Genomic DNA, 15,734 nt, shown 5'->3' on the forward strand with positions numbered 1-15,734 from the left:
GCCGCCGGGCCTGGCCGCGGCTCGGGCCGACGGGGTGGGGGTGTGGGGGGCGGGCGGGGCGGAGACCCCCGGGCGAGCCGAGCCCCAGAGTCACTAAGTCTTCTCTGCTTGCCTCCGCAGACTATGGACCCGCACGGCGGCCGCCGGCTTGGCACGCGGCCGCCCGCCGAGGAGCCCAGTCCGCCGGCGTGCTGACCGGCCCCGCCGCCGCCGCCGCCAGTGACCCCGGACGCCGCCTCCTCCGCGCCGCCCGCGCGCCGTCCGCGCGCCGAGCCGCCCCCGGGCCCCGGCCGCGCTGCTCCCGGGAGGCGGCGGCGGGCCGGGGCCGGGGCCGGGGCCCGGCATGGATGGCCGCGATTTCGCACCGCCGCCGCATTTGCTGTCGGACCGCGGGAGCCTGGGCCACCGCAGCGCCGCCGCTGCCGCGCGCCTCGCCCCGGCCGGGCCCGCTGCGCAGCCCCCGGCGCACTTCCAGCCCGGAAAGTACTTCCCGTCGCCGCTGCCCATGGCTTCGCACACAGGTCAGTGCCGGCCGGGCGGGCGCGGGAGAGGAGGTCCTGCCGCGAGGTGGGCACGGTCGAGGGTCGAAAGGGATCCTGCCCCTCCTCTCCTTGGAGCATTTGCGGAGAAGCCTTCGGTTTCATTTCCCTGCTCCGGCACCGGTGGCGGCCCGCGCATCCTGCGGGCGCCCCGAGCCGGATCATCGCGGTTTAGAGCGGCCTTCCCCAGGGTCCCCCAGCGTCTCGGAGGGGCAGCCTCGGAGCCGGCTAAAAATAAAGCCTTTCCCCTCCTGCCACCCTCCCCCACCCCTTCCTGCTAAAGAACTAAATTCCGCGGAAACCTCATTTCTGCATTCTGCATTCTGCATTCACATCCTTAAAACATTCCGGGGCTGGGACAACGAGGCACATTCTGCGGGAACAAAACGGCCGTTGTGAAGGTGGGGGGGGGGGTTGCCGCGGCCTCTCGGATTAGGGCGGTGTGTGCGCGGGGTGAGCGTTAATAGGGACTGCTGGTGTAAGACGAGCAAATCCTGTTTCTATATAAAGCCTTGAAGTGTCAGGGCGAGAATGGGTTTGCAGGGGATGCATTTGCTTTAACAAGTGCCTCTGGTATCCTGCTAAAGCCGGACAAAGCGTGGCCAGATCGCGGCCCAGCCCCGCGGCCTGCGCCCTGGGGGAGCGCAGCGCCGGCGCCGGCTCGGCTGGGGGCGGCGCGGGGGCCGCCGACGGATTTCGGTGCAGGCGAGTTCGCAGCAAATTTGCTCCAGGAGGAGAGAGCTGGGGCCGCCCTGCACTCGGGTCTTCTCCAGTTCTCTCCCGGAGAGAGCTGTTCCTTGGCAGAGCTGACCCAGGCCTCCAGAGCAGTCGCCGTCTCGGGTGGCTTTGATATTACTGTCGAGCCAGGTCAGAGGAGAAGCAGGGCCAGGCAGAGGGTGGCGAAGGGGCCGCTATCTCGCCTGAGACCCTGGAGGTCACTGGCCAGCGCCGGCTGAGTTTGCAGGAAGCTGGAGGGGCTGCGCGTGTGGGGACCCGCTGGTCACCCTGAAAGGTTGGCTTGCTTTTGTTTACAGTTTGTTCTAAACATCAGAAATGTTGTTTGCCGCTTTTTTTGTTGTTGTTAATTTGGCAGTAATACTTATTGCTAGCTTGATGAACTGTGAATACTAATAAAATTATATCTGCTTTAATGGGATTACAATTAGTGTGTGGATTAAAACGGATGGCAGAGTCAGGCTAGAAGGGAAAATGTCAAAAGGGAGGGCAGTCAGAAAGAAAAACATAAATTACCTAAAAAGAAAAAAAATACGAGAAATTGCTTGATTACTAATGGGCGTTTAGCATTTACAACATGAGATACGAAAAGTTCGAGCACGCTGAGAGTGGAGGGGCTGGACTCAGCACTCTCCTGGAATCAGCCCTTCGCCCGCGTTTCCTGTTCCAGTGCGAGCCTTCTGCAAGGCTGCTTTTTTCTCTTCCTTGCTCTTCCTTCTTCCTCTCCCTTGCTTTTTTCCTCTTATAGATTTATAACTCAAAAGAGCAAAAGTACTTGCCTGGGCAATTGGTGATTTTAAATATCTGTTCTTGCTGTCCCTGTGGTTGTCTTTCCTGCCCCTGCATTGGAGATGCTGCCCGCCCAGCTCAGCCCACACTGGGGGGTTGAGGTTGGGGGCTTGTGGTGGCAGCAGGGACAGTGCTACAGTTTCCCTAGCCCCTTCTGGCTGCGCACACACACACACACACACACACACACACACACACACACACACACACACCCCGCATATACCATACCCTCTAGCCTGGAGGGTGCAGAAACAAGGGTCCAGAAGGACCCCTGACACCAAGGCTCTCCCAGTAGTGCACAGACAGGCTGGGGCTGTGCCCCCCTTTGGGGGGGGCAGGGCCAGACCAGATTCCCCATCAGTTCAGGTCACTGCTGTCTCCCTCGTCCCCATTCAACAGCCCACGGCTCTCGCCAGGTCCTGGTCAGCCGCCATTTCCCCTTTCTGTTCTTATATCCAGATGCCGGCACCACCAAGTCAGGTGGGAACGTGGTCTGGGTGGCCCAAACCATTGTCTTGTTCATTCCAAGTTTGACCACGTGGTTCTTGGATCGTAGGCCATGGAGGGTTTGGAGAAATTGGGTGGGTTCTGGCTTGGTCTGTGTCCTTGACCCAGACCCTACCCACCTCCCCCATTTGCAGGGTGCTCTAGAGGGCGCTGGAGGTCCCCAGGGCACCCTGGCGGGGGGAGCTGGAGGGCCACGTGTCCCCTGCTCCTGGAGGCTGTTTCCACCTCCCGGGGGACCAGAGAGACCTATTGTGCTTGGAGATGTTCAACCCATTTGTGATGGGAAGGCTGGCCTACAGGGCGTCCAGCTAGAAACATCTGCTGCTGAAAGCCTTTTGAAATTGCTGAAAGCCAGTATCTTGTATTGGTTTTAAAATATAGCTACATCAATTTTTTTTAAAGGAATTATACCCCAGACTACTTTGCTCTGGTCTGTTATCTGTATATGATCTAGTTTAAAAAGAAAAAGGTATAATTAAGTTAAATTTTTTTTTGCATCTCTTGTATGGATTTCAAAATGGCCAGTTTGGCGGACTTTCTTCCCATTTTCACGGATGGCCTCAGGTCCACAGGCCACGGCTGCAGCAGCCCATCCCGCCCCTCCCTGCACTGACTACCCTGCTGAAAGGAAAATTGCTCCGAGCTTCTTCCTATTTGTCCGGCTCTAACATGGGAGTAGGATCCAGCCACCGGAGATCGAGTCCCTGGCTTCTGAGGATTGCTCGTCCCTGGCACAGACACACAGCCTGGCCAAGGGTCTCCCTCCCTGCCCTCCACCAGTGCTGCCCTTTCTCATCCCCACCCAGTGCTTTCAAAATGTCAGCTTGGGGGACCCCGATGGGATATTGGGCTCCAGGGCTTCTTCCATTGTTTTTCTAAAACTGAAAGTGCCGATAGCTTTATCATCGGGCTGAAGGGTTTTATGGTAAAGTGCTGTTCCAGTAACCTTGTCACCAAAAGGTGCAATTAGAATGTTTGGAATCGTTATTTTTAGTGCAGTGTTAGATTTTGTCTCTAATACAGATGGTCCGGAGGCAAAGCTGTGAAATCTAGGGGAAAAAAAAGGAAAATCAACAGCGCACCAACCCAAGATTTTTCATCAGCGCTACTGCCTGGAGCGATTGGGGATCGTGCCTCTCCTCCGAGCGCGTTTAGTAGGAGGCAGCCGGGCCTGGGAGAAGCCCAGTCCCCGCCCCCTCTTCTAGCCGGTCAGCTCCTGCCCTCCATCCTTCTCTGTACGTCCCCCTCAGGGCTGAACTTTCGAGAATCACCAGGTCTCCACCCGAGGAAGGCAGAGGAGCCGATCAAGTCTTGGTTTCAGCAATGTGACAGCGGGTGGGTTCTCCTCTCCGCCCCTTCTCCCGGCTTCTTTGGGGTGTAAATGGCCGGGCCTGGAAGCCAGGTGCCCTGGGCCTGCAGTTGTTGGGAGTAAACAGGGCGGCACGTTCCTTCTGGTGGGAGAACCACAAACTTCTCTCCTGCTAACAGTGCTTCTGATTGCCAATCTCAAAAAAGAAAAGAAAAGAAAAATGCAGTAGAGGAAAAAAAGATAATTTCTGGGTGTGAAAAGACCCCATCAAAGGGTCCCCCTCCCTCCTCATGTGATATTTTTTTGTAAAGGAAAAAAAATACATTTTTGTAAATACTTCATTAACTCAATGACATGGTGGAGTGTTTCTGCAACAGTTACCAACATTAAGTAGGTGTGAAAAGAGTTACTTTCCGAAGACTCTACCCATCCTGCTCTGTAAGTGACAGAAGCAGACATCAAAGCCAAGGCTGCCCTGCGGAGCCAGGAATCCAGTGGCCTCGTGGATCGGCCAGGCTGTGGCCGCCTCGCCCACCCCAGCGAAGCCATTTTTGGAATGTGGGTTTTTTCTCAGTGGGGCTTGTACTGCCCCCATGTCTGATTTTTCCTACAAGGATATTCCTATAGGAATATCCAGGTCACGTGAGCACTAAGGCAAATTAGCCAGCGAGGCAGGGAGCGGCCTTGTGCCATCCCTCATCACCCCCAAACGCTCCCGTGTATTCTTAGAAATCTCCCTCGTCTGCTGTGAGACTGGGTTCAACAGCCCGCACAGACAGGACAAAACGCACAGGAGGCTGTTAGAATAACATGGAGGGAGCTAAAAATACCCCTCAGAAACACACATAAAAAAGCCAAATCCAACAACAGAACGAGCTAAAAATATTCCAGGCTTTGGCAAAGAGCACAGAGTTAAATAAATTATACAAGAGCCATTCATGGGAGCAAGTTGACTTTCTCTCTTACGGGAACTTGGTTCAAGCTAATAAAAATAATAATTTACTGGCCACTGAGCTTTGCTTGAGTTTAGATTTAATTGGTGGGGCTTCTGGCGTTTGTCACTTCTTGGCGATTAGTGGGCTTGCACTGGCCTGGGGTAGGGTGGGGATGGGGTGCTGAGTCTGGGTCCCTGGAAGCAGGGCAGTGTCTCTCCCCGCCAACCCGAGGAGCAGGGCCTGGGTGCAAGGGCAGGATGCCCAGGAGGCCAGAGAAGGAGGGAGGCTGCAGGGGAGTGGTCAGGGAAGGCAGAAAAGGGACAGGCAAGGCGCCGCTATTTTAATTTGATAAATGATCGTATACCTTTAAGAGTGTGTTTTAACAATCAAGATACACTCCAGCAAGTTGATAGGATGTTCGCTGTCAACTTACATATGTCATCAGCGGGGGCTGTGAGCATAAATAATGTGCGAGAGTGTGCGGGATGCGCTGCAGCCTCTCCAGGAGCCCGGCAGGTATCACCCCTGTCTCTCCTGCTGTCTGGGGGCAGCTGCCAGAGGAGGACGGGAGTCGGGGCACTTCAGGCCGGTTTTTTCCCTCTGGGGAATTCCCAGGTCTTCCCACCAAAATAAGAGCTCCAGACGGCTTGCTCAGAGAGACCACTGTGGGTGTGATCTGAGGCTGGAATCCAGCATTGGCTGGTATCTTTTCAGGGAGCAGATGTCTTAAGTTCAGCCATTTCCCAGGAATGTCAAACTTCCACCTTGGGATTAGGGTCAGGGTAACCTCCTTTGCTCTGTCCTCTTGCTTGCTCTTGATGAGACGCCCCCGGAAATCCCAGCAGGCCCTCCCAACTCCCAAAGGACTACACTTCCCAGAATGCTCCTGGTCTAGCTCCAGGGTCTGAGCCTGGGACCGGCCCTGAGCTGGGAATTCCCAAGCTCAGATAGAGTTCAGCCAGTGCCACTGGGAATGAGTGCTTTCTGGGCGGAAGGGGGCCTTGGTTGCCACCTCCAGTAACCCCTTGCCCTTTCTCCTGAAAGAGGCCCCTGGGCCCTGCCTGGCTTCCTCCCTACCATAAATATCTGCATATAGGCCCCAAAAGATGGGAGCTGCCCCTCTGCCCCAGGGACACCCCGTGCAGAGGGCAGCTGCCTTGATTGGCGTGGCCAGAGTCCCAGGGGGATTCCCACCAGATGCCCTGATCTCAGCCCATTGCACGTGGCCTTCTCAGAGGGGCCCTGGTCACACTGGCAAAGGGTCAGCTTGGAAGGGATGTGGGGACTCCACCTGGGTGGCATCAGGGCTGATCTCTGCCTAGAGAGTCCCATGAGAAAACCCTGCACAGACTTTGGGGCAGCGCCCCACTCCCCAGCCTCCCACTGACAGGCGGCAGTAAGCCCTATCAATGCCGTATTGACCAGCATCCACCCTGGATGACTTCTGATGAATAGAAACCATCCCCCCAGGACGGGGGTGCTGCCTTAGCCCCTCTGGAAGGAAGGCCTAGCCCATCATCACCCATCCAGAGAAAGTTCTCACTCCTGCCACTGCCGACAGCCTCCTGGAGAGGTGGGCACCCCTTCGGAAAGACCCTCGTCAGAGGTCTTTGCTGGGACTTGCGCCACAGCTCTCGAGCTGAGGCCGACCTCAGGGCTTTGGGGTGCAGCATGTGCCCTGTCTGTTTGGCAGTAGGTGACTTGCACTGCAGGGCTTCCTCCTGCCTTGCCCGCCAGGGGACGGCTCCCCGGGGTTCCCCTGTCCCCAGTAACCTCTGGGGCCTCCTTTCTCCCAGCAAAGACTCCAGATTAAAAGCAAACAAAATTACAAGCAGCATGCACTGTCTAGAACATATCCCCAAAGCCCCGGGCCACGCCAAGGAAGGTTCGGGTTTTGCAGCCCGCACTCCAAGGCTGCTGCTCCGTCTCGGCTTTGACGCCCTGCCCGATGACGTTTTTATGGGATAATATACCATTTAGATCATGCAGGCCTATTTGTCAGTGGGCCGCCCCTGTTTGTTGTAATATATAATATTACTGCCTCCTGTGGCCCTGCCAGCAGCTGCCACTGGAGGACGGGGACCGGTCGGTGGGAACTGGGTGTGGGCTTAGAGGAGGTAGGGGGGCGCCGGGTGGGGGTTGCCCCCTCCCCGCTTATGGGATTGGTGTGGGTTTGCAGCAGGCTGCGGGCCTGGCGGAGAGGCATCCAGTGCCCAAGCTGGGAGCCAGCCGGGCTGGCATCTGAGGGCTGCTGCAGCTGTCCAGACGATTAGGTTCCAGATTGGATCAGCCAGGAAGCTTTTTTTTTTTTTTTTCTTTCTGACCTAGTGTGGGGGAGGGGGAGGAGGGAATGAACAGGTGGGTTGGGTTCCCTGCCCCCTCTCCCCTCCCCCAGGGCCCCCAACAAAGAGTCCAGTGTCTTTAGATCCAAAGACTTTTGAGGCTGGGGAAGGGGGGACCCACTGTGTGCCTGGAACCGGAAGGAAAATTAAAGCAGCCCTGCTTCATCCAAGTATAGGAACTTGGTTTCCTCTAGAAATTACCAGAAATGCAGGGGAGGGGCAGAGGATAGGTGTGCTGCTGAGAGAGACCTCTGAGCAGTAGGCTGGGGTCCCCAAGGGTGGCCTGGGGCGGTGTCTTCTTGGGGAACCTCGCCAAGTAAGAGAGACTCATCAGCCACATTTAATAACTAAACCACCCTCTGCCATCTTCTTGGGAAAAGGCAGTCTTGGCTGGATCCCTTTGCTCCTCCTTCAGGGAAGTCAGAGCCTTTCTTCCCTGGGACTTCCTTCTGAAGGCAACTCTGGGGAGGGCACCATGGTCCCATCATCACAGAGCCAGACCAGGCAGGGCCCCCCACCATCAAGGCAGGCATGCTGGGAGCACAGCTGGATGGGGGTGAAAAGAAGGCAGTTTGGGGACAACCAAGGGGCGGAACCCAGGGTGGGGACGCGGTGGGGGTGTGGGGAAGGGCCTGCACTGCCAGGCTGCTGTCCACCAGCATCTCACGAGCATCTCACAGCACCCGGTGGCAGGCTCCGTCTCAGCACAGGCATTGCTGCCTGGCTCAGCCCGTGTCCCCTTTGGGGGCAGAGGCACAGACCTACCCTGCAGACTCCAATGTCCCCACAGGCCATCCAGTGCATTAACTGGCCGAGCTCACATGAGCCCACAGTGAATGGACACACGTCACACCTGCTCACGTGTGCTCACACCCCCAGGCGTGTCCTTACACCCACACCTGCTCACACTCATGCAGACACTTGCTCACAGACACTCACAACTGGCCTTCAAGGAGTCACATCCCAGTTGGCCCCTGGGAGAGCCAGCCCGCCCCGCGATCGGAATGTGTGTTCTGATATGTCTCCACTTCCCGCCACCTGCTCCATCCTTCAGCCCCTGGCCACCTGCCGGGGATGGAGCCTGAAGGTCCCCAGTGACCCTCGGTGGGAGACTCAGGGCCTGATGTGCAGGGCTTGGTGCTGGTGAGCTGCCCGCCCCTGCTTCAGCCCCCTTCTTCACTGTGTCACTGTGGAACCCATCCTCTGGCTTCTGCTGAACTGGAGCTGGTCCTTTCCCAGCACCCGCCCCAGGCTTCTGCTTCAGATGCAGCTATCCCCACGTCCAATTCCTCCAGGAGGTGCCGGTCAGCTTCCCTACCCTGCCTCTACCTGCAGGTCAGCCCCAAGCCTGTCTGAGCCTTCAGCCCTGCTTCTCCTTCCCTCAGGGCCTCCCTTACCCAAGCCCCCTACACCGTAGGTCAGCTCCCACCTACCACCCTTGTCATACCACTGTCCCCGAAGGTGTTCCCAACACTCAGCACATGTGCCAAGCCACCCACAGGCTCTGGCCACCTGTACTCCCCTCTTTGCTGCCCCAGGTACCTTGTCTGCTCCCCTTCCCCTGTCCCTCCTGGAGTCTCCCCACCTGGGCAGCCCCTACAGCCACCAGTGCCCAGGCTCCAACCCGCATGGTCCGTGACTTCCGGCCCTGACCGCCCTTGGCAGTCTGTCCCCCCAGGCCTTGCAGCACCCCCGTCCTTCTCCACCCGGGGCCACCTTCCCCGTGGGAACACAGCGTCCTGAGTCTGCGTGTCTGTGCCCTCCATCCCTTTGTTCCCCCAGAGCTGGGCCTGGCCATTGCTGGCCTCCCTCCCCTGCAGGATGGCTGGGGCCCAGACGGGGTGTGCGTGCCTGTCCACACTTGGGTAAAGCACGCACGTGCCTGTGGACATGAAAAAAGCCCTGTTCATTTTTTTTCTCCTGCAATTTTGACCCCACACTGGAAAATCGAGATGATAACCCTCTGGGAGAACCTCGTGAGGAAGAGAAGGGCAGGAGACACCGGAGCCTGAATTGGCCCTGGTCTCTTCACTAAAAACCAAGGTGCCCGCCCGACACCCGACCACACATACATGGGGACATTCACGTGGGCAGTGTCTCCAGCCTGTGTGGCCACCTCCCAGGGGCCAGGTCAGCATCTCCTTACCTTCCAGAAGCATCTTCTGTCGTCCTCAGAGGCTCCCAGACTGTGTGCACTCCATTTAAAAGAGGTGTCAGAGCTAAAAAGATTGGCAGAGAGGACAGTCCCCTCCTTCTTAGTGTCACACCCAGTGACGGGGTGAGGGGGTGGCAGCGAGAGGTCCACTGGGCAGTGCAGCCCAACGTCATCCTTGCGGCATGCGGGCTGGCCTCTGGGCGCACATGTGAGGTTGTGCAGTGGAGAGGGGGACCAGTGGAGATAGAACAAGGCTCAGGATGGGACTGTCCCTGCGGAGACACTGCTGCCCCCTCCCCCTGCAGTAAAGGAGGGACCTGGTGGAGCAGGAGCTGGGCACCGGGTGGGACCACTTTCTGTCTGTCCCTTGACTGGCCCCTGCAGGTGACTCCCTCACCGTCAACATGTGTGGCGGGGCACCTACGATAGATTGGAGGGCAGAAGCCAACGGCTTCACCTGAGCCTTAGGGCCTGGTGGGCGAGGGGGACAGACGCTGGGGGAGAGCTGCCCGCTCCCCTCCCCTCCCTCCTGTGGTGGCTGTGTGGGTGGCTGCATAGGCAGGGGCTGGGGGGGGGGCAACCAACAAAAGGGAAATGAGGGCACAGGAGAGATGAGGGAGCAGGGCTGTGGCCCCTCGCCGTCTGCTGCATCTCCATCCCGGGCAGGCAGGCATGGCAGCGAGGGGCTGCAGGCACTGGAGCATTGTGTTGCCAGGTGGGGCCCGCTCGCTGCACCACTCTGCTTTGCAGCATTTACACACCAGGAGGCTTAGGAGCCGCTCCTGGTTTTGGCCTCAGTGCCCAGCCTGGGAGGAGTGCGTGGCTTCCCCGGGGCTGGTGGCAGTTAGTGGCACACCCCCGCCTGCACATCTCGTGGAGGCTCTTTCCCACAAGCCCTGCCTCTCCAGATCCTGGTCGCTTCTCTCCCCCAGGCAGCGCTCACATCCCTGCACTTCGCACTCAGTGGGGCACAGGCCCTTGATGCCTCGTCCCATCACTCCCTATAGGGTCCTGGCGGCCGGCAGGTGGGGATTCAGGACCCAGTCTTGGACATGGACGCGGTGAGGGCAGGACCGGAGCTCCCGCCCGCCTCCTGGCCTCAGCAGTGCCGTGCAGAAGGGTGCCAGCAGATCCCTCTGTCCCTGGCCTGTGTGCACAGCCTTCCTCACCCTACACAGGATGCAGGGGAAGGAGCCGGACCTGTGGTCCCCCAGGACTTGCCCGTTTGCCTGGTGAGGCAGCTGCCCTGTTCAACTGGCCTTCCACAGGCCTGGCCAGCAGGTCACTTGAGGGCAGTTTGCCTGAAGCCAGTCCCCTTTTTGAGACATTTTGCATCCCTTTGGGTCTCCTAAAAATAAGCTTTTAATTTGTTTTAAATTAATATTAAAATTAAATCTAAATTAAATTGTAATGCATCTTTAGGCGAACTCTTAAAAAGCCCTTAACGAGTATGAATACAGATAAAATCAAGAAAAGTTGGGAAGGTGCACACGAGCAGTGTCATCTTTCCACCTGTCAAACGTCTGCTCCAAGATACAGGCCAGTGAGATAGCCCCAGGCAGCTGCGCAAGGCAGTGTGGGTCACCAAGAGGTCCGAGGGCCATTGTTGGAGGCCAGGGTGCCCGGGCAGCCTGTGACTTCCTCGGATTCCAGGGTGAGGGTGAGTGACCCTGCACACTGCAGCCACTCAGTAACTGTTTGTCTAACGAATGAGCTGGGTTAGAATTTCATTCTCTGGACGGAGCTCAGGGCCCAGTCTGTGGCTTGGGTGACAAGGACGTTTGTGCTGTCCGGTCTGGGCAGCACTTTCTTCCGATGTTCCCACGCCAGCTGCCTGCCCTAGTGAGGTCAGCAGGTGCCCCGGGCTTACCTGGGCACTCCTCCTGGACTGCCTGGAGCTGATAGAGGTTCAGGGCATCCCCACCAGGCCCTGGGTCCCTCTTGGGAGCAGTCAGCTGGACTGGGGCCTGGCCGCTGGACCAGGTGGCCGGAGGGCATGGTGCATCTTGAGGTCTCTAGACTGTGTGTGGGGCACCCTTTGGAGACCTCATTCCACCCGGGCAGCCCAGCCCAGAGCCCCCTCCCCTGCTCTGGCAGCAGAGCCTTTTCCACACACGACACTTGGTCGGAGCCCAGCATGTGAATCGGGCGAGGGGTCAGTCCTCAGGCTCAGGGCCGAGTCCCCTGCTGCCCCCTGGCCCTGAGGCAGGTGGGGTCCAGGTGGAGGTTCAGCAAGACCACTTGCTTGCTCTGTGGTCACATCGGGAGCCACCCAGGAGCACAGGCTTCTGGGCTGGAGGTCCAAGGCTGGTTCTCTGCCTGAGCCCCCAGCCCCTGGCATGGGGTGGGGCTGGGGGAGCATAGGGCTGGGTGCCCAGGCTGTGGGTGAGCTGCACGGGGCAGGGGTTTTCTCTCCGTTGGGAGCTCTTGCTGGGCCGCCCCAAGGCTGGTTCCCCGCTAGCTCCCCTGGGCTGGCTGGCACTCCATCCCCATTTGGGACCCCCAGACCAGTGGAGTGCACTTCACCCCAGAAAGAGTTCTCCTTGCCCTGTTCACTTCAAGAGTTCCCAGAAACACCGTAGTTTTACGTCAGAGAATTGAGGTTTTCTCTCTACTTATACTCACTGTCTTTAGAAATTAAAATATTTTATCTCCGTTCTTTGAAGGAAGTGGGGTGATTTGTCAAAGCAGCACTGTTAGAAGAAACTACAAGGATACAGAGCCCTGGGTGCATCCTGCCCCCACTCCATCTCCCTTCTCATGGGGGCGCAGCGCTGCCCCCAGGAGCGCACTGTGGGGGATCCCTGCTCCCCAGCGGGCTGCCCCCCCCAATGCTCCTCCCTCTAGGAGCCGTGGGCAGCCCCGGTGCCAGGCCTTTTCCTGCTTCTGGTCACAGACATTAGAGTCGGGTTGGGAGGGCAGGTCTGCTGAGAGCCTCAGAAGGCAAGGATGGGGTGCAGAGGGTGGCCTGTCAGAAATTCCAGAATGTGGGCTCCCTGGAGGTCTCTGCCTGGAGAAGCACAGGGCACCACCCCCCCATCTGCTGGGAATGAATTGGGAGTGTTGGCTGCCCTCTTCCCCTGCCTGCCCACAGCTGAGAAAGAGGCGTGTTCAGGCCAGCTTGAGGCACTGAGTGCCTGGGTCCAGGGGATGGGGTGCAGGAGAGCGGGGTGGGCACCTCCGACCCTGTCCAGATGGGCTCTCCCTCTGAGGGGACCAGTGGGGCTAGGGCGTGGGTGTGCACTCTGATGTCTACACTGAACTAAACCACTAGGGCGTTTGTCTCCTTGCAGCTGGCTTATTTCAAGATGGTGTGAAGGGAAGCCTTGCTTTGGCTGAGGCTGCTCCAGCTGGCGGGGTTTGGAGGGGGTGGCGCCGACCAGCCCTGGTCACCTCCCCACGCCCCCCCACGCCCCCCCGCCTGTTTGCCGGCCTTCAGGGGCGTCCTGGAGGGGGAGTGCTGGTCGTTCGCCAGGGAGGGTGTGAGAGGGAAGGGAGGCGGAGACCCCAGAAGGTGTGAAGAACAGGAGGGGGTGGGGGGCAGCCCTCTGAGTCACTCTCGGCCAGAGTCCGAGGCGGCCCCGGTGGGGAGTGTTGGCCACCCCGCACTCCCCGCCTCGCCAAAAGGCTAAATTTACCCTTTTAATAAGAACCAGACTTATATCCGGTTTTCCTTTTCTTTTATTAGTTCTGGGCTGTTGGTGGTTGGGCCTGTCCCCTGTCATCATTGCCTCTATATTTGTGGGCCTGGTGGCTCAACAACCACAGAGTTTTCCTATTATGGCCTGTGAGACACTGCCTTTGGGCCAACCGGGTCTTCTGGAAGGTTCTCCTGGACCAGCAGAGAGGGGCTTCCCCTGTGACGCACTCATGTTTCTGGGCGGGCACCCCTCACCGGGGCTGCCCCCGCGTCCCAGGGCTGGGCTGGCAGAGGCTCGCATTCTGCCCCCACTGCTGCCGCCCCACGCCCCTCCCCCACCAGGACCCCCTCTCCCACGGCTGCAGCTGTCTCTTCCTGCCTCCAGCCTCTTCCTTCTCTTCTGTCCTTCCTTCCTCCCCGTGCCTGTCTCAGCCTCCTCTTCTTGTTCCTCTGTCTTCTCGGGGCTGTGGATGGCAGCTGGGGTCATTGGGTGGCATCCTCAGGGACTCTGGGGCTGTGGCAGCAGGGGGTGGCTTGACCAAGTGAGTGAGGGGGGTCAGACAGGCCGACATCTGGAGGCCACCGGTTTGCGGCTGGAGGGGACTGCCCCAGATCCCAATAATTTCTGGGTCCCGGAGAGCCTGCCTGGTGAGGCTGGCCCTGCCCAGAGGGGGTCCCAGATCAGAGGGGGCTTCTGAGCTGCTTCTCCACCACAGAGGAATCGGGCTGTCTGTGGGGAGATGGCCCCAGCCACGTGACCTGCCAGCTTCCCCCAGAATCCACACAACTGCTGGACCCACTTTCAGGTCCAGGTGGCTGGGGGCTGAGCAGCTGGGTTGGGGAGGGGGCCGACTCCCAGGCAGGAGGGGGTCGGGGGTCTTGGTGCTGCAGTTTGGTACAGGCTTGAGGCTAGCGTTCCCCTTCCACCGTGAGTAAGCTGGATATGCCCCCCAGGGTGGAGAAAGGGGGGGTGTCCTGGTGTCTCTCGCCTGCCACCACAGGCATCAGACAAAATTAAAGGCCAGGAGCATTTTTCAGAGTCTGGGCCAGGAAGGAGACTGGTTTGGTGGCAGCGTGACCCTGGGATGCAGCATCCCTCAGGGCCAGCCCAGCCCGTGTGTGACTCCCTCACACAAGAACAAGTCACCACCTTGCTCACACTCGGAGCCAGGCGTGCACACCCACGTTCAGAGTGCACCCTCAGAGCCTCTGCCCCAGACCTGCATGCACATCTGTGCCTGTGTGCACGGCCATTGCCCACATGCACACTCAGCCATGCACACACACCCAGACACACCCTGAGTGTCCACACATAGTCCCTTCGCTGCCTCTGTGCCCCTGTGCACGGACACATACACAGGCACACACATTATCTCATGCCTGGGCCACTGGTGGGTTCCAGCCCAGCAGGGAGTGTCCCTGGTGGCATCAGGAATTGAGCTTGCAAACTCGTGTACACCTAGAGTGGGTCTGGTGGCCGGTGGTGTGGTGCAGCCTCTATGGCCCCTGCTGCGGCCGCTTTGGGTTTCCTGTGGGGCAGTCCAAAGCGGCCCCTCCCACCAGGGCCTCGTATCCCCATCCCTGTCCCCCTCCCCCCATTCTTCTCCTGGGTGGTCAGACAGATGGACGCCCACCTGCCTGCGAGCAGGCTGGACTGAAGCCTCTCCACCCCCCGGTCCACCCGGACACCCAGGGTGGACATCCTCCCTCCCCTTCCCTCTCCTGGAATGAGAGGAATGTGGGCCGGGTCCACGCAGTGGGCTGTTATCCTTCCTGCCTCCTCTTCTCCAGTCCGCTCCCTCTGGAGCCTGGCCCAGCACCGGAGGGGCACTTTGGCCTCCTAGGCAGGCCACCCATCCCTCCAGTGTCTCAGCCGCCCCTGGTGTTCTGAGGGAGACCCAGGGATGGCCTCAGGGGAGCTGGGTGTCCCCGCGCCCAGACAGGCTCTGCAGGGGGCTGGAGGCAGTGGGGAGCCTGAGCAGGTGTGAGCAGGAGGGTGGGAGCTGTTTTGGGCGGGGGCGGCGGGTGCAGCCGCCAGACGCAGAGCTGGGGAGCCCGGTGCCAGCAGCCTGTCAGCTGGGCCTCCAGAAGCAGCAGGAGAGCCTGGGAAGGGGCTTGCTTCTCAGCAGCGGCCGCCAGCCATCGCAACGAGGCCCTTTTTGGTTTTTGTTTTTTACAACCCATTTCACCGTTTCCAGAAAAGGTAGCTCACTTAAGTCAAAACAAATGCTTGTTCTGCTGTAGCTGTGTGCTCCCGCTCGCTCTCCCCAGCTCTCCAAGGCCCTTCTCTGTCCCTCTGTCAGCCTGGCGGGAAGGTGGAGGCTGGAGGGAGAGGGGGTGAGCAGGCCCAGTGCGCACCTGGCTGTCCAGGGCTCCGGGCCTGGCCTCTGGTGTGCCAGCCCCTCACGCTCTGGGGGCTTTGCTGCCAGTCAGCCCCTCCCTAGACTGGAGGCTCCCCAGGGTAGCACCTGGGCTCCAAGGCAGGAACACCCTCAGCACCCCTCGGGCCTGCCCAACATCTGTTGACCGTCTTGGCTGCAACAGGTGGGCCTGGCACAGGTTGACAGAGGAAGGCCCCTCCCCCTGGTTTTGCCTGGGCATGTGCGGTCACCTCTACCACGGCCAGCACATAGAGGCCCTGTGAGCAAAGGCTGGACTTAGTGGTCAGGGCATTCCCGCCCGGCTCCATCCAGCTGGGGCAGCTGGGAGGGAAGTAGCCACATAGTCAGGGCCCAGGTACGGCCTGTCTCCTGGTCCAGGTTGTCTGGGCCTTGGAGCGTGGG

At 59.3% G+C, this 15,734-nt stretch overlaps 1 protein-coding gene across 1 annotated transcript in view; it reads left to right on the top strand.

The window, feature by feature from the left end:
• Positions 1-343: 343 nt before the first annotated feature.
• BAHCC1 (BAH domain and coiled-coil containing 1) overlaps positions 344-15,734 on the top strand; it is a 56,775-nt gene continuing 41,384 nt past the window's right edge. Inside the window, 1 exon segment of the mRNA XM_036837131.1 lies at positions 344-521. Within this exon segment, the coding sequence (XP_036693026.1) occupies positions 344-521 (178 nt within the window).

Source organism: Balaenoptera musculus, chromosome 20 (assembly GCF_009873245.2).
Source record: "Balaenoptera musculus isolate JJ_BM4_2016_0621 chromosome 20, mBalMus1.pri.v3, whole genome shotgun sequence".
Taxonomy (NCBI): Eukaryota; Metazoa; Chordata; class Mammalia; order Artiodactyla; family Balaenopteridae; genus Balaenoptera; species Balaenoptera musculus.